The sequence below is a fragment of the Nipponia nippon genome, unplaced genomic scaffold (assembly GCF_047370975.1).
Source record: "Nipponia nippon isolate SJK-2023a ecotype South Korea unplaced genomic scaffold, ASM4737097v1 scaffold_5, whole genome shotgun sequence".
Classification (NCBI taxonomy): domain Eukaryota; kingdom Metazoa; phylum Chordata; class Aves; order Pelecaniformes; family Threskiornithidae; genus Nipponia; species Nipponia nippon.
Window position 1 is genome coordinate 1546989 of NW_028262369.1, and position 19194 is coordinate 1566182.

Below are 19194 nucleotides of genomic sequence, written 5' to 3' on the forward strand. Positions count from 1 at the left end.
TCTAGTATCAGGAGGGAAGTGCAAGCAGACTACCAGCTGGAGCTCCGGCCATGAACTCCATGCACGGGTCTTTAAATCATCCTCTCCGAGTCACTCCGTAACGTCCTGCTTGCTTTGCCACATTTCTTGGAGAACCTCCCCCAGATCTGCGAGGCCTCTACCCGTGCTTTGTTTTTCTGATCGCAACTAAAATGTTTTAGATAAATATAAAGCTTCCCATGGCAAGCGGCTGTTTCCGACACCAATCCACCTGGCTCCACACAACAAAACCAAGCTCCTTGCTTTAAGCAGCTTAATCGGTAATGACGGAAATTCACGGGTGGCTGTCGGGCACTGCCGCAGGATGCTTCCAGCCGTCCCCTCCGGGCACTGCGCTGCCCTCCAGGGTCACGGAGCATAAGGGCTGCACCCCTTATCACCCGCGCTCCCATATCTGCAGTTGCCAGGACATTAATCCTCCCAGGCAGAGTTAATACTTCCTACCTGTGCCTCCACCTGCCCTCTCCCAACCCTCCAGACGCCAAACCACCACCTGGAGCTATCTTGAGGTCAAAACCTTTTCCCTCTTCTCCCTTGCTAATCTTTTGTATTCTAGCACACACAAGCAAGAGTCTCTCCAGGCCGCCCATCCTTAGTTACTAGTCTCAGCATTCAGGCAGCGAAAGCTGTGAACACCTTTGTAAGGCCACTGGAATGCCAGAACATTTAGCAGCTATTTTTCAACTGTTTGTCCCACACCATGCTTGCAAAAAGTGTAGCCGAAAACCCAACCCACAGGGTAGGGCCACCGAAATGCTCCGAGGGTGGCACAGCTCTGCTGGGAGGACAGGCTGAGAGCTGGGGGGGTTCAGCCTGGAGAGGAGGAGGCTGCGGGGAGACCTCACTGCGGCCTTGCCGTGCTGAAAGGGGGCCGACAAGAAAGGGGGGGACAGGCTTTTTAGCAGGGCCTGCTGCGACAGGACAAGGGGGGATGGTTTTAAGCTGAAAGAGGGGAGATTCAGGCTGGATATAAGGAAGAAATTGTTTACGCCGAGGGTGGTGAGACAGTGGCAGGGGTTGCCCAGAGCGGTGGGAGATGCCCCATCCCTGGAAACCTTCAAGGCCCGGCTGGACGGGGCTCTGAGCACCCTGATGTGGTTGAAGCTGTCCCTGCCCATGGCAGGGGGATGGAGGGGATGGCCTGGAAAGGGCCCTGCCAGCCCAAAGCCTCCTGTGGTTCTACCCTAAAAGAAGGCTGCCCCAGTTAATCCCATGACTTTGGAAACCAGCAGCTAATGCTAGACAACACCTTGAGTGTCAGAAGACCACGTGAGAATGGTACTAGGATTGTCCCTAGGCTTGACAGCAAATCACAAGTCTGCCTAAATACCCCTAAAATCCCAGACCTGCATTCCTGCGAGGAGCGCCAGGCCCTCCTCGCCCTCAGCACCATACCCTCGCTGCCTGAGCTCGGGCACGCTCTCCACCACCTTGGCGCACAGCTCCAGCCCAGCGGGTAACACCGCACGTTCCAGGGCTCCACGTTCAACGAGCCAGGACTAACCGTAGGAAGCAAAGCTGAGCCAACACCATCTATGTCTCTGGGTCAGGATTAGGGCTGGCCAAGGATTTCTTGCCCCAAGTACTCATGATTTCCCGCAAGTTTAAGAGGTGCAAAGCAGCTGTGCCATGAACATTTGAGGGAGTTTGCAGAGAAACAAGAGCTGTTCTGGTAGGACAGCGAACGATCGAAGCACAGACACCCTCCAAAGGCCTTGCTTCAACAGCTTCGCCAGGAGCACTGAGCTGTAAGCGCCTCCTCGCCACCAAAAGACCGTAATGGGCAACCTGAAGCCCCCCAGACCACCACCGAACCCAGGTACCTCTGGCTCTGATTTGAAGATCAAGCCACTGGATCTCAACACACAGCTGGGTTTTTTTTCCTCCTCTAACTATGCACTTGACCCAGCTGGAGACAGGCTTCCTAATGAACTGTCATTACATCTAGCAAAACCAAGACCAGGACAACTACTAACAGGGTGCAGTCACTATTTCGGACAGCTAAACATCATCTGGAGAATGAAGAAAGGTCAGGGCAGAGAGGCACATGTCTATGCGCAGCCCTGGTGATATAACTACGATATGCCCAAACCCATCACCTAAATAGCAGAACGTTTCCATATTTGAGAAAATATCAATGTGCAAAAGGGATTCTAAGTCCTTTGCTAATCTTCTTTGCACAACAACTCTAAAAATACAGCAGCTGAAGATGCCGGAGATCATATGAAGGACAGCTGAAGCGCCACGCTGCAGTCACAATACAGTTTTACTGTTAACATGCCTGATCTTTCAGCACTGAAGAGACTGAGCTATCAGGAGAGCAACCCATCTTCTGCACCCAGCATCTCTCATCAAAACCAGTCTCGATACACAGCAGTACCTTTTTGCTCCAACAGAGAAACTGAGGGCAATCAAAGACAGAGAAATATTTTAAATTCTTTTTTCAAGCCGTTGCCAGAACTCGTTGTTATTTTCTCCTCCTCTACGATTCTGCAGAGTGCAAGGGGAACGACAGAACACCCCAGTCAAATGAAAGGCACGGAGTACTCAATATTAGCTTGTTTTAATACTTTGGCTGCTAATCCGCCTGCGTTTTTCTTTCATCTCCTTGCTGCAGTAACTCTGTGCTGTCTAGTATACACGAGCTACGATCGGTCTCTCCCTTCTCTGCCCTCCTTGCCCAGAAGGAATAGCAGCAGCATTGTGCCATTACTTTTCTCTTAAGCGCATACCTACAATATTGCTTTAAGACAACCACCTTGATGACCGAGTCTTGAACAGGATCAAATTATCTATCTATCTAATATATAAATAAAATAAAAATAAACATATATATAAATATATATATGTAAAACAAATATATATATATATATATAATAAATAAAACGAATGGCTTCACAAAGCCACTCCCCAACTTCTTCTAAACCCCACCGGGATTAACATGCAGAGGCAGAACCAGCCAACACTTTGCGCGCCTCCTGCAAATCCTCCAGCCCCAGCAAGCCAACGTGTCACACCGAATCCCGGCTCGGGCTGCTTTTCTAGCGTAATCAGTCTCTCGTACTGACTTCACACCAGATCAGACTGAATAAAATCCCCAAGCAGTTGCACAGCAGCAGGAGCTGCCCTGGCAAGCCAGAGGACCGCGTACACCTGATTTACCAAGCCAACTATCTCAACAACACAGTTTACATTAGTTATTTTCTTAAAGATTCAGATTAACATGCTCTCTTTGTACCCAAACCAACCATTTCACAAGACCTGGTGGTTCAGGCCCACCGCTGTCCTTCCCTAAATCAAGCTGGTTTTTCCCAGATTTCTTGCAAAAGAATTGTTGCCAAAAACAGTGCAATGTTGTTTTTTTGTAGTGGACCGTATCCTTAATGTGACCAACATACAGATGTCATTTAAATCTTCGCAGTTATCTCCCTCAGACTGAAATTACACGTTAAATTTCACAAACGAGCTGGGTGAGGACAGAGGGATTTGGGATCTGTTTGAACTCTCCAAGATATTCTGCTTGGAAATATAACCAGTTGGTTTTGGGGGCATCTAAAGTGTAAGAAAAAAAAAAATCATTTAGATACAGATGACAGCCTGCTGGAATTTAAAAATTTTAAAAAAAGTAGAAAAGAAATGAAAACAATGTACAAGTGAAACAATTTCTAGCTAAAAAATGTAAAACATGCAGGGAAGTCATGACAGATACTCAAGGTTTCAGTAGCGTCAGGTCTTCCTTGCAGACTGAAGGGAAGACGAGGGAAATGTGTGCAAGGCTGCAGCGCGCGTGTTTGTGAAGGTGCCAGTGGCGCGGCCTGCCCCGCCGTCCCAAGCGGCCACGGGGGCTGCCTCGGTGCGGGGGGCTCGCCAGCCTTACCGCATAAACCCAGGCTAGCGGCAGCACAGACGGGGCTCCTTCAGACTGCTTACCCAGTGACCTCGGCATCCCGGAGCCCTTAGTGCCACAGGAGCTGACAAATGATTAATCACACCGAGCAATGATTAATCAACAGTGATACGGCTGACTACGAAATCAGTACAGAGTGCTTTGACCAAGGTTTTGCCCTGCAGTCTCCTGGGAGATGCGTCTGAGTGGTTTTATCTATGCTGGCGAAACAGGTTATGGGACCAACACTGTGATAGTTGAAAATACCTCGTGAGAAGAGAGTCTTTGAGGACTATGCAAGGAAGCCACACTTAAGCGTCCTAAATTGTTGGTGAAATACACAATAACCAGTACAAAGAAATGCATCTGTGAGAAGAGATTGCCCTGAGGGTCAGACAGATGCCAAGCAAGAACAAGTTATACAAGAATACAAGTGTCAAAACCAAAAAATGACATCCTAAAGCCTCACAACCACAGAGAAAAGGGGAAATTACCCTCCTCTACAAGCCCTCTAGTTCACCTGCTTAACCCCTTCCCCTCCCGAGCACAGAGGTCCTCCCCGAGTCCTTTGCCTTCCCGGTACCAAGGTGGTACACGCACTGCCAGCGCAAGTGTGTTCCTGCTCCCCGTCCAGTTTAATTCTCCTGTAGGCTGGCAATAGCTGTATCGCTGCCGTTTCCCACCCGACCCGGAGAACACGGCCGGAGGGCAGGAGCTTTTATAACAGCTACTCCTGTTTCTCCTCGGCAGGTTTCAACATCCTTTTCTAGCAAGTGACCTTGAAACCAGTTACACAACAGAGGCCTTCGGAATCCGAAACAACAGGGACGTCCAAGCGCTGAATTACTGCATGAAACAAAACACCTCAAAACCAAACTCTCCTCCACACGTCGAGGCTCCTGGCAGTTTCTTCCAGCCCAGTGGCTGCTGGGTCCTGAGTGGTTCCAACGTGCTCCAACAAGAGGCAAGCTTTTGTTAGACGATCTAGTTTTATACCTTAATATCCCAGAGGGAATGCGATCCTCTCAGTCTTGGGGCTGCAAACAGACTCCCAGGGCCGCAGCTCTGGCTTTCTCCCCGCACCTGAGAGAGGTGATTCTTCAAAGCTTCTCACTAATACACAGCAAACGGGCAAACTGGTTTGGATTCTCCCTACCAGCATGCAGATCCTTCAGCAAAGTAAACAGACAGAGCTCGCGTGCTAAATGCTGCCGTCCATGAAATCAGGCAGAAATGTACCGAGCTATTTTGGAACAGCGGTTGGCAGGAAAACATTCATCTTCCACTTAACAAGTGCTGCTCTGAAGTGGCTGCACGGCCATCATGTCCTTAGGGTGCGTTGGTTGGCTGTTTTTTTAAACTGGGAAGGCTTCCTTAGTGACAGCATCACGGAGATCTGCTGTTTCGGATTCCGGCAAGAGCACAGGAATGGAAAAACTATGGACTGACTCCTGTATGATGCCAAGATGAACCTGAGAGAGATCTTCAAGAGCGCAAAAGTTCAGCTATTGGTGAAAATTATATTCTGTAGAACACACAGAGGAACTAAACTGTTATTCATCTGATGTAGACAGAAACTGTTATAGCCGATATCATATGAATATGTTACAAGGGTAAGACTTCATCCTTGTGCTAAGAGCTAAAACACTTCAAACTTTCATGATCAAAGACAGCGTTTAAATCTGTATTAATGAGACTCCTCAAGGTCATGTTACAGCCATGTGCAGTTTGCCAGGAGAAGGGAAGAAAACGTACATCTGTGTTCAGATGAACGGGAAATAAGGAGGAGATATGGTATCAGGTTTTGAGCTAAAGATATCCAGATCATCATGTCTTTTCAAAGAGATGACGAGAAGCAAGGTAAGACCGAGAAGCAAGATCAGACCCCTCATCACTTTTCAGTAGGAAGTGGATGCGTTTGGACTAGCTTTTGAGCAGCTCTAATGATACATAAATATCCCTCTCCAGATTCAGGCGGTTTCAGATTGTGGCCTTCTAGGAAAACGTCACCATTTCACCTTGCAGTCCCTCCTGCTACTTAGGCTAACTGCTGAAGGGAACTGCAGGGCCTGCATACGTAGTCACCAGACGCAACAGTCCATTTGCTTTGTAATCACTAGAACATCTATCTGCTTCTCGCTGGCCATAGCGGTGCAAAAGAAAATACACGTGGAACAACTGGGAGCAGGGAGGGACCAAACGGGTATCTGGGGTGCAGAGATGCACTGAAGTCAGGGAAAGGGAACTTCATTTTAAGGAGGTGCAGAGCATCTGCGGAGTAGCAGAAAAAGTCTTTGGGGCCTGAGAAAAAAAAAAACCACACACAACACTTTTTCTGGAAAGATGAAAAAGATTTGCCAGTGAGAAGTCCACTGGACCACAGTACCCAGGCTGCACACATTGACCCAGTGTTATCTCTCCCTGGACTACAGCCAATAATTTGCCTCATTTCTTTGGATTTTGGTGAAAGAAACAATTCAGGGAGCAGCAGCTGCCTATTACAATACAGGCACAACTGAGTGACACAGCAAACCTACTAAAACCAGGACATGCACTGCGGCTGCACAAAGCGAACTTGGGAAACTGCCAAGGTGCCTGACCTCCTGTCCGAGAAGAAACAGTACCTCGTTCAAGTTGTTCTGCTACAGCGTTCTCCTCTGCTTACCGGAGAGAAGAAACTTGGTGGTGGAGCAGTTCAACTGTATGAGATTCAACAAGGCTCAGGGCCGGGTCCTGCACTTGGGGCACACCAACCCCAGGCACCGCTGCAGGCGTGGGGAGGAGCGGCTGGGAGCTGCCCAGAGGGAAAGGGCCTGGGGGTGGTGGTCGACAGCGGCTGAACATGAGCCAGCAGTGTGCCCAGGTGGCCAAGAGGGCCAGTGGCATCCTGGCTTGTATCAGGAATGGTGTGGCCAGCAGGAGCAGGGAGGTGATGGTGCCCCTGTGCTGGGCACTGGTGAGGCCGCCCCTCGAATGCTGTGCTCAGCGCTGGGCCCCTCACCCCAAGGCGGCCATGGAGGGGCTGGAGCGTGGCCAGAGCAGGGCAGCGAGGCTGGGGCAGGGGCTGGAGCCCAAGGCTGGGGAGGAGCGGCTGGGGGAGCTGGGGGGGCTCAGCCTGGAGAAGAGGAGGCTGAGGGGAGCCCTCATCGCTCTCTGCAACGGCCTGAAAGGAGGCTGGAGCCGGGGGGGTCGGTCTCTTCTCCCCAGGAACAAGCGATGGGACGAGAGGGACCGGCCTCAAGCTGCACCAGGGCAGGTTTAGGTGGGATATTAGGAAAAACTTCTTCACCGAGAGGGTGGTCAAGCATTGGAACAGGCTGCCCAGGGAAGTGGTTCAGCAGAAGAGAGAAGGGCCTTTTAGTCACTACCGGAATACAAGATAATGGAGATACCTCCAGCTATGTCGCGCCTCCTTGTGCTACGCTGCGGTGCCATTGAACTATAACTTACTTTAGAGCTTGTCCATGCCAGCACTAGACTGCACTGATCCGATTAAGCTTGAGACACCGCTCATTCTTCAAGGAAATAAGCCTCCATGTTGCAGCTGGAGAAGGCGATTAAAGAAAACAGACTCTTTGAATTACTCAGTCTTCTCTCCAATCTACGCGTGGTGCCAGCAGCATCCGCTCCTAAGCCATTCTTGTCAAGCCAACGGAGCCTTAGCAGTGGCAATGCAAAGCTATCAAAGAAGAGACTTGTATGATCCCTACAAGACAGGCTAAGCAGGCCAGATGTGCAGATGTTGCCAGCAGTTCTCCAGAACTCTGAACGAACAAGCAGCTCTTCCATCCGCCGCCAGCAGCTGTGGTAAACAGCACTCACCAAACACCTTCTGCTCCCTTGAGGAGAAAAAAAACTTGACTCACACCATCATCTCAAGAGAAATGTCAGCTCTCTGCTCAGCCTGGCTATTGCTCACTCTCAACCTGCTTAATACCAGGAGGAGGTGGCGGCAGGGCACAGGGACTGAACACATGAATGCAGCTGTGAGGAATCATCCCAGTGACACAGAGATCATTACTTTCAGACTTTTGTTGCCAAATGCTTCTCATCAGTAAGATGATGGGATATTTATAGCGTATCTTGACAGCACGGTTTCAAACCCTCAAGTCACACTAAAGCATCATGTCTTGAGTCAACGCTAGATCCTCTGTAAGTGCATAAAATGTTAACCCAGTAGCTTCTGACAATCTCAACAAATTTACCTTCAAAACATGGCAAAAAGAAGGGACAAGGGAAGCTGCCTTCTTTAAAATACCTGGCACAGACCATGGCTGCAGACACACCATCCACATCCAAAGCTGATTTGTCTGCACTCAAGAGGCAAGTTCCATAGACCTAACAACCCTGCCAGAGGGAGCAGATTCTGCTTTGTAGGGGACTATCCATTTCTTAGCTACTGCTCAGATTATTATTGGGACGTTTCATGTTATCCGTGACATGGATTGAACACCGAAGAATAACTATTTTAAAGCGTTTCCCCCCTCGCACATTGATTCTCTCTCAATCTCTAGGGTACTGTCAACCAGAAACACCATTTCAGACTGCACCTGAAAACCGTGTCGTTATCTATGCCACAGCAGCTCCAAAGGAGCTTTCGAGCACCGGGCATACAGGCTACACGCTGCAAAGCTCTACCGCATGTCATCTGCAGCTATGCAAGGACACAGCGGGCAGCAGGCCACTGCAGGAACCTCTTCGCTGGCATTCCTGCAGATGCTGCGCTCAGAGCTCCACTCCAACCTCTTTGGCTACTCCGCACCGCCCTCTGATCAGCTGCACCATCACCGCTGCTTCAGAGGGACGCCAGCTGCCAGAAACCGCCCCGCGCTCCCTGCGGCAAGTGCTCCTCTTGTTCCAGAGTCCATGCTTGGAAGCAGAGGTTATGAACCAGCATCAAATATTTTAGTTAAGATTCTACTTCTCTTTATTTAAAACCAGCCTGTGACGATACTAGAATAACGACGACAACTTGGAGCTCCAGATGGGGATATTCCAGGCTGTAATTACAATTAAGTATATAGGAACCCCCAAAACCATAGTCTGCGGTGCAGCACCTGCGCTGTAGGCACTGTAGGATACCGCTCTGTAGCTGCCCTAGATGGCCAAGCTGCACATCTTACGCAGCAAGACGGTAGCAGCCTTTCCGAGACCTGGATGGGCTGTGAACGCACACACTGAACTTGTCACTCTAAACAAACCCACAGAACTAACGTGGTCCTCGCTAGACATCAGTCTGCTTGTACGTTATACCGCTTTCACACACCATTTTATCTCTTACCACACACACGCACCTCATTTCATCTGTTACCAATGTGTACTGCAAGCTGTTTGGGCCACACTGTGGTGCCTACCCAGCAAAAGAGGGCTCAGAGGTTCTGTTGCAAAAGCATCACCGCATCAGTCACTGAAATATTGAATCCTTTGAGACACCACAGCATTAGAGAGGAGAGCATGCACGATATATCAGGATTTATGCAGTCTCTTTATATACTCAACGTGCTAAACGCAACAGCAAGAAGTCATTAAATAAAACTACTTAGAGATCTAACATCTTTAACACAATGCGTGTTGATGCTGAAAAGGCACTAATAAAAATAATTTTGAAAAGGTGTACGGAAAGCAATTCTAGCTGTCAGGACCTGAACTTCAGTATTCAGAATTTCTTCTCCTGCAGCTAAACCCAACAGCTACAATAGCAAGGAGCTGCTTTCAATTAGACTGCGTATACGAGCCTCCCAACACCGCTGGCACAAAGGAACGTTGGGACGGTTGTGAAATAGGCAATGCGTTTTGCTTTTAGTCGTACTGGGTGTTTGACTCTCACAGGTAGCTGTGGGCTTGATCCTCAACTGCTGCAAATGAGCAAAACTCCAGTGGCTGCGAAGCAGCTTTGCCAGCGTGCAAATAGCCAGCGTAGTCACGGCTGATCTGCTGGTGGATTATTCAGGGGCAAGAGTAAGGAGCCTTGCCAAATCCAGTGACCATCATCAAGACTGCTTCAGCAGGGTCAGGCATGCAAGACAGACGTCTCACACAGGGACCGGGATGTTGGCTTTTGATGGGTTACGACCCTGTGTTACAGGATGAGAGAGTAAAGACGATGGAGAAGGAATACTTTCTGCTGCTTACTCCAACTGAAGTGACTTCTGACTCTAAATAAACCTGCAACATTTGCAGCCTGAACTAAACTTGCCACCCAGCTTGTTAGCACCCCCGACACTCAACCCATACTGAGAAGAAACAGAAGTATACATCATTAATTTCCTACTTTATCTTACCTGAAAAATAAAGAACTCCAGATCAACTAAATGCAGAGAACACTGAATTGCTACTAAAACTAGAAAAGAGAGTTACAGAGCTGCTCGGAAGTACAGGTGACAGGCCAGGACCTCAGATGACCAAGCTTTCACTTGCAGACATGGGCAGGGAAATCACGAGCTGCCACCTAACAGGTCTATTAGAGAGCCTGAGCGAGATAAGAAATGCCAGTATACCACACATGCACCCAAAGAACAACTACCCCCCAAACTAACGCTGCACGTAGCAGAAGCACGCGAGACTGAAGAGTACCGCTCAACCAGCGCGGGGAGAAACAGACGCCGCTGCTGTCCACGCGTGCGTTTTCAAGAGGTCAGGCTCTCAGCTGCTCATATATGTGTCAACACACGCCGTGGGCAGCACCAAGAAACGAGGTCAAGCAGAAAGCAGCACTGCCTCACATCGTGCACGTGCGGGGCTCGAGAGCAGGTTGGTCTCAAGCGCAGAGTACGACTGGTACGCGCACCGAGAGCTGACGCTACCGCAAACTTCCGAACGCCTGATCTTTGTTCTGTCTTTTCAAAACCATGACATATTTTTTAGGTAAGTCGTAAACCACTCAAAGGCTGCAAACCTAAAGCTGATATCCTGTATGCAGTAAGCTTAAATGTCAAGTCACATATATATATTTTCACATATGCATATAGCTTTTTAGCGTTTAACTAAACTCAGCCTTTAACCTACTAGTGTTGTGTTTTGCAGAGCTTTTGTTTCAGAGAAAAGATACAACCCCAGGCACCGCTGCAGGCGTGGGGAGGAGCGGCTGGGAGCTGCCTGGCAAAAAAGGACCTGGGGGTGTTGATCGACAGCCGCCTGAACATGAGCCAGCAGTGTGCCCAGGTGGCCAAGAGGGCCAACGGCATCCTGGCTTGTATCAGGAATGGTGTGGCCAGCAGGAGCAGGGAGGTGATGGTGCCCCTGCGCTGGGCACTGGTGAGGCCGCCCCTCGAATGCTGTGCTCAGCGCTGGGCCCCTCACCCCAAGGCGGCCATGGAGGGGCTGGAGCGTGGCCAGAGCAGGGCAGCGAGGCTGGGGCAGGGGCTGGAGCCCAAGGCTGGGGAGGAGCGGCTGGGGGAGCTGGGGGGGCTCAGCCTGGAGAAGAGGAGGCTGAGGGGAGCCCTCATCGCTCTCTGCAACTGCCTGAAAGGAGGTTGTAGCGAGGTGGGAGTCCGTCTCTTCTCCCCAGTAACGAGTGATAGGACGAGAGGGAACGGCCTCAAGCTGCGCCAGGGGAGGTTTAGGTTGGATACTAGGAAAAACTTCTTCACCGAGAGGGTGGTCAGGCCCTGGCGCAGGCTCCCCAGGGAGGTGGTTGAGTCTCCATCCCTGGAGGTATTTAAAGAACGGATAGGTGTGGTGCTTGAAGACATAGTATAGATGGACTTGGCAGTGATAGGTTGACGGTTGGACTCGATCTTAAGGGTCTTTTCCAACCTTGACGATTCTATGATAGAATCTCAGACAGTAAAGTGATAAAGGCTTGATCTGGCTCAAGGTGCAAAACCTGCAAGCAGAACATTCCCCTTTTCAGGATCTGCAGCCTTTGCCATGCCCTTGGCACCGGGCTGTGCAAAAAGACCCCTCGCTTGCAGCAGAAACCATAAATTGCTATTAGGAGCAGTAAGAGCTGAACGTGAAGTGCGCTGTAAATGTGGCAAGAGGACCAAAGAATTGACAGAAGTGCCATCATGAAGTTTCTCATTTCCACCACTATGGCAGCAACTCAAACTATACATCAAGTACGGAAGACCATGCGAGAGTCCCTGGGCGGGTGTTTCAGTTCTGGAGCATTAGGAAACATCCTAAGCAAAATGAGCGTATACTATATGCAAAAAATGGTAGACGTCAAATCCAAGTGGGAAGGGTTGAATACACTACTAAAATTAATGGGAACAAAACACCCCGCTACTTTCAAAGCTAAAACTATCTCATCTAGCCTAATAATTCATGGGCAACAATAGTATTAAAAACGCTGCCTCTCTTAGCTCTGTTACCTGTACAATGATACATTTTGGACTTGCTCACCCAAATCACATTCTCCTCTCCACATGTCAGAGAGGGCTCACAACAATTTACATCATCCAGAGTGAGTTATCACTCACGAGCCGCGTGGCAGAAACACCTCTCCTTCCAGATGTTTCCCTCTTTCTACCAACTTAGTAAAAAACCTTTAGCTTGAAAACTACAGGTACGACACAAAGAAAACAAAAAGTTTACACTTGGGGATTTTCTTAGCTGCAAAATAAAATGACGAAACACATGCAATCTCAGACCTGCTGCTCTAATGGAAGAGAAGACGAGATCAGGCCCAGAGAGGCACGGACAACCCGTTTGAGGGAACAGCTCCATTTAAAAGGAGAAACAAAACAAAAAGAGAGAGAGAAAACAGAAAGGAAAAACACGACAAGATAGCAAAGCATAACAAACGCCAAGGTTCTTTTCAAGTATAAAAGGGATAAAGATGTCAGGCACTGGTTATAATTTGAAGAGCGTAACATCTGTGATCCTTTAATGCGAGTGCAGATTAGGAACAAAGCAGGTGAAAATGAGCACTATGAATTTGCACAGGTGTGGAAAGATTGTCCTTTGTTTAAATCTTTTTAGAAGGGAGGACTCTTCTAGCAAGAAAAAAAATTCAGAACTCCTGAATGACCGGCAGGGACTTGGTAAGCTGATTACTTTTTACCTCCTCGGAGGCACAGGACTGGCGAAGAAAGCAAGAAAGGGAATGTGGTCCTCCTTCCAAGGACTTGGAAGGTACATCAAATCTCCTGCCTGCAAATGCCAGAACGCAAGCTGCAGAAGTATTAGTAAGCAGCAGACTGTAAATCCATAGACAATTATCCAGAGACGCAGAATAACAAAGGTATTAACAGTAAAAGCACTGGCTCATCTGTCAAGCAGATCCGCGTGCTGTCTAGAGGATGAGCTGCACACACATGCACCCTGTACAAGTCCAAGGAAGATAAATTCTGTTCCTGATGGTAGGGCTCAACAGAAGGCATGGGGGACACTATGTGTTTGAACAAGGCCAGGAAGCAATGAATCATTTGCCTCATTTGGCTACGACAATCCTATTTCTCAGACCCTCATATCTGAATGAAGCATACGCACTGTTTTCTATAGTGGGATCCAAATATCCGAGGTTCTAAGGGAAAAATACTTTTCCTAACAAACGCTGCTTACCTCAGGACATAGCCTGAGCAGGCCACAAGAAGTACGACCCTCCCCGTTACACAGATGAGGAATCAAGCACAAGTGTATCAGGCTGAAGGTGCATAGAGACCCATAAAATAAGGAGGTGTCTTGAGGTCACCCACGCGGCCTCTGCTTCCCTACCACTAACCACGGTACGAGACCTCGGCGCTCCAAAGGCTCACACAAAGCATTTGAGGGGAAAAGATGAAAGCAGCTGAGTATCAGGTTCCCAGCGCCGAGGCAGCTGCTGTCAGATTTATGCTGAAGCAGATGAACAGCAATGCCACGTGCTGAGGAGCAAAACAGCTTCACTGTACACCCACTCTCCCTGCAAAACTTCCAGCAACTGACAGCTAGCACCTGACAGCTCTGTGAAATCTGCACTGCCTCCACACAAACGGAAGACTCCATCTGAACACATCAAATGCGATAACAAAGCCTGCACCCAGCTCAGCCTGCGTGGACCGCCACTAGATTGAAACGCTACTTTATAATGCCAGCCCTCGTAATAAAGCAGATCCTGCTGCGAACGCATGATTTTCACAGGACATTAGAGTGGGATGAAGGGGTCTATATTCAGCTGCCTACTCCACTACACAGTCCTTTGGGCGACCCTGGACAAGTAACTTGGTCTTCATAAGAAAGAGGACTAATAACTTTGCTGAGGTAATGGGAACTTGAGTTTGCCGAACACCTAAAGGATGACATTTACAATCCCAGCCCTGAAATCCCAGGGAATTTTAAGTTCTGTCATGTTGAAAAACTGAAAGCAAATAAAACTAAACCACTTGAAAAATAAACCCATCAAACCCTGGCCTTCAGGCATTCTGCTAACAAGCTTACAAAGGATTTGCCTAGAGGCAGCCCTTCTATATTAGCAGCCAATCTATTGACGGGCATCTGGTGTTAGGTTTATCCTGCTAATATAGACAACAGGAATGGGGAGAGGTATGCATAGAGCAAAGGCTACCAGTATCTTCCTGACAAGTACTGGTGTCTTATTCTAATACAGGACGCACTGAGAGAGCAAAGAACGCGGCCAGAAAAGCTTCACTACCACAAACATCAGCCCCAGCCTGGCTGGGGCACTTCTACAGCACGCCACTGGCTTACCTGTTAACAGCCACGGCAAATTTGGGTAAGACTGGAAAGAGAAAAAGAGGGAGGGTGGGAAGTGGCGGAGGGGAGCCCAACCGTCAAAAAGAAAGTGTTTATTTTGATAATTAGAGAGCATCAGAGTGAATGGCACCTGCTGAGGAACTGCTGCTACCTTCGGGGTCCATTTTTCCCATTTAGGGCCAAAGAATCTCTACCCCAGTTCTAACGATAGGAACAGAAGACTGGAGATTGTTTTGGACAAAACAAATCTTACAGCACTTATTTCCCAGGAGTCCAGAAAAGGTAAGCGGCATGCAGTGTACTACGTCAGGCTCTCCCTTCCATTCACGGGAATGATTTCAGCTACCTGAAATGGCTATAGCTTTCCATCTCCATTCCTGATCCCTAATAGACAAAAAACCTGGTGTCCTTGTTGAGCAGGGAAGGGAGACAATGAAGAAAGCAGCAGACTAAAAGTGGCAAATACTAAGTCTCGGGGATCCCTACAGTAGACAAATCCGCAACGAATTACAAAACAAAGCCTTGCAAGAGTCTATAAGCAAGCATCTCGGATAAATGCCCAAATGCTCAGTGCTGCCCTTGAAATGCAAACAGCAAACCTTTCAGGCTATTTGAGTCGCACCTTGAAGAGCAGTGACAAAGTCCAGAATATCACAAATGTCTTTAAACTCTACGGAAGGAAGCTGCCACGGCCACGCTAGCTTTCTGCATCCCCAGCAAACAACCTTCAAGCACAGCCCTCAAGCCCCTTGGGGAAATCACAAGATTTGGAGAGAGATCTCCAAGCATTTCAAGCACAGGGGAAACAGGGAAGAACGATACGGAAGAATTTTTCCGGACTTCTAGCTTTTAACCAAATCAAAAAGCTCGGTATGCTTTAGAAACAAGTTTTAGACACATACATCCTACAATACTGATTGGGATCAGATCTAGGGAGATTCTAAACTGAATGGCATTTGGTGATAAGGCAAAGGCGGTGTCTGGCCACAAACTGACCCTGCCTTCCTGAACATCACCATTTTTTTTTCCTTCCTTGTGAAAGGAATTACAGAAGGTTGGGCTTTGTTCGGCTTTTTCCCCTTTAATGACTAAACTGCCTCTCTTAAAATACTGAGATGCTGATTCTTATTTTTCATGGAAAATTGAAGAAAGGACAAAAAGATAACGAGAGCTAAACCTCTGTTCCCGCAATGTACCCGTAAGGTTGCCACAAAGGCACGCTAGCCAAAACTGCAGTCCCCCACCTCCCACTGGCCTGAGGTTGCAGCCCTTAGCAGCTGGAGAAGTAAAAGTGCTGAGTATTACTCACTGCCATGACGAGCTCAAAAGGATATTTGTAGACTCGAACTGGGGACTGGTATTTCTGCACCATTTTTACTACACACCTGCAATAGAAAGAAATTGGAAAATTTTAGATCCCTTACACCAACCACCACAATACATTCTAGCGGTTTTTACAAACAGAGCTTACTAGAAGCCGTAACTTTCTCACAAGTAGAGAGGAGACATATTAGGTAGAATATCTCGCCCAGCATCGCTTAGCAAGTCAGTGGCAGAGGCAGAACAAAAGGCAGGTCTCTGCAGTCCCGGTCCAGTGCTGTGTCCAGCACGCAATAGCATCCTTTGCTGCTTCCCAACGCTGCTGCAGCAAATTCAACTTCGAGCTCCAACAAAAGTCATGATAATTAAAGCACAAAACAAAGATGCAAAGCCAGAATCAATTGTACTCTGAAGAAGGAGCCTGCCTTTGGAGCCTTGCAAAGCTTAAATGGCGATTCTTCCCCCATCCCCCTTTTCTGCATTACATTTGTTATTTACGCAAAATCCCCCTTGTCGAAAGCTTCCACAGCTTCCCATATCTTGGTGTTTTAAATGCTTTTGTGCACAAAGTAGCATTCAGCTGTTTTAACCCACTAAAAGAAAGGAAAAGGAAACAGCAGGCTTAAAGAACACGCCTGACACTAAGCTAGCAATCACATCCCACTGACTGGATGCCCACTGCTTCCAGCTGAACTAAGGAAAGAACTGCATGCAATGGAAACAATTCCCTTCTCAGCCTTTCATTTCTCCCAGCCACCTCTCACTGTTCTCATCAGGATTCCTCCCTCAGACTCCCTCGCTGGGGTTTTAACCCTCAAATACGCATCAATAAGCAGCATCTCAAGGAAGCACATAAACCATTAAAAAAAGGTTATTAGGCTGCCCTTCTGCAATTCCTTTAGGTTCCTTTATATCGCTCCCATTAATGCCATCTACGAGCATCAGACGCACAAAAGACCGGACGGCTGGTTTGAGACACTGGGCTGATTCCACCCCACTCAAATTCCACTGCTGAGCAGACACAGCCCTCGGCAACATGACGCAGCGTAGCGCGGAACTCGACAGTCAGAGCATTAAGACAACTTATCCCTGACATTTTAAGCCCAAAAATGAAGGTGAAATGGGAATTAAAAGGCAAACGGCAATAGATTCTCCCTCAGAAAGACTGCTGCAAAATACCATTACACAGTAAAATCTCAGCAAGGGAGAGGGGAAAACGACTCTAAAAAGTTTGAGTACCTGAGAACTGGGAGGGTTTGTAGAAGAAGGGTCTTGCAATCAGACAGTTACTCTGCAGAGTAACCCAAGAAGCAACGTTCAGGACTTGCTGGGTCTCCAGGAGTCTTACTGGTACTAAAAGCCAGTCCACGCAGAACCAGTCAACGCAGAGAGAATGCATCAGCAGAGCATCCAACTCCAACTGAAGCGAGCGGAGCAGGGGCAAGCGAACACCCAGGAAGCCCGGGCTGCTATCACGTATCGGATACCCGAGCCAAGATGCACGGGGCACCTTGTAACGCAATGCTGTAATATGATTATGTAAGCGCGATACCTAGGCCGCGCGGGAACCTTCCGAGTAAGCGCAAATATAGCAAAAGAAGCCTCGTCAAACGTATTTAGCTGTGATCTTTGTTCCCCCTTCTGACCTCGCCTGCTAAACCCGGAATTCCTGCACCTCTGTAGGAGGGGATCGGGGACCTCCGCGGGAGGGAGTCTCAGGACAGACCAGTCTAGAATCGCCCACGGCCCAGCAACGGAACGACGGGATGGCACAAGCTGTAGTTCAACAGCTGCTCGGACAGATCTGTGGCTCTCTAGCAGCTGCAATACCTGATTGCCCCAGGTTTACTGCCCCATAGCTGTCTAGTTGGGGGAAGCTTGAGAAAAAGAGGCTGTGACTGTTATACCCATGGGAAGCTGTGGAAGAAAGCTGATAACTCACACCTGCCTTCGAAACCTTTCCTACCTTGGGGAAAGGACAGCGGCAGACCTTCTACGCCCTCTCCTCTAAACCGAGCTGCGAGACAGTCATTCTGCTTCTCAAAGCAAGAGGGGCTCCAGCTATAACTCCAGAGGGGGGAAAAACGTCAGAAAAGGCAGTGAAAGGTAGCTACCCAGTGCGCACAGATACAGATGGATGACAAGCACCGATAGCGATGTAAGATTTTCAGGTGTTAGCACTGGGCATCTGGGCCATATTAGCTGAGGATGTGCATCCTCATAGGGCTTTAGAACAAAAAGATGTGTTTTTAAAGTCATCTCATGTATTCCACTCAAATTACAAACAGATATGTTCAACCACCTTGTAAAGAAAACCAGAACGAAACTACACAACTACAGAATACGTCCGCTCCTTCAACATCCATCGTACCACTTCAGCCTCTACAGTGGCCCGGGCTACCTGCTCTACGTCGTATTTCCATCTGGCTAAGAGCACATATTAGGGAACGCAGCTCAGCTGAAGAGCAGTGACTCACTAAACTGCAGCTTGATCCCTTAGAAACCCCGATCCCCAGCTAGAGGCAGACCTGTAGCCATTCCTTGGGCAACACCAGGGAAGAGCACGAGTTCAGCTGGCCAAGCCCAGCGCAGTTTGTAAAAAATCAGCGAGGCTGGAGCCATCAATGCATTGAAGCAACACACCTAGCTAATAATCGCTTTAACCATCCCAATTAGATATTAAAAGTGTTTCAGTTATCACACACCTCAACACAGAAAACAGCGGCAGCTACCACGTTTCACAAAGCATCCCGTGACACGCTGACAGCAGCGCCGACAGCACGGAGACTCAACAGCCTGCGGCTCCCTGCAGAGGCCAGCTGGCCCGCAGACCCCGTTCCGCTACAACCCATGCAGCAATTCACAGATGAACCAAACCCTAGACGGCAGAGAGTTCATTATAAGCTTCAGATACACCAGCTGGCACTGTACCGGGGGAAGGAGGGCATGGAAGGGGACATGAAAGGGAAGGATATGAACCCCTGATGAACATTTCCCTCCTGTAACTTTGGTAGCATTTCAGAGAAATGGCGAATTCTTAACAAGAAGCGGCGTAGCATGCAAAGCTACCACTACGTGTTAGCAGAGCTTGAAGACCGCGAGGGCTCCCATGAGGAACACACATCACTACACACGCAGCAAGGGGAAGAGAGGCAGTGATACATTTCCATTTTATTTAGAATCATCCACTATGTACCTGAGGGATTTTCCATATGCTTAACTTTTATTCTCCTATTTGTAGCAGAGGCTTCCTTGACAGAATACAGCCAGATGGTTGGAAATCAAAAATTGAGTTTATATATTAAATACAC

At 48.5% G+C, this 19194-nt stretch overlaps 1 protein-coding gene across 6 annotated transcripts in view; it reads right to left on the reverse strand.

The window, feature by feature from the left end:
• The window catches only part of SEC14L5 (SEC14 like lipid binding 5), a 46098-nt gene that overhangs the window by 22283 nt on the left and 4621 nt on the right, over positions 1-19194 (reverse strand). For 5 of the 6 annotated variants that reach the window (XR_015698576.1, XM_087730405.1, XM_087730401.1 and 2 more), the window contains exon 2: positions 15873-15948. Coding sequence is in view for 5 of the 6 variants with exons in the window: in XM_087730405.1 (XP_087586531.1) it covers positions 15873-15935 (63 nt within the window). In the remaining variant the exon portion in view is untranslated. Of the gene's footprint in view, positions 1-15872; positions 15949-16034; positions 16054-19194 lie in introns of those variants that run through there. The other variant, XM_087730402.1, reaches the window with a different exon arrangement.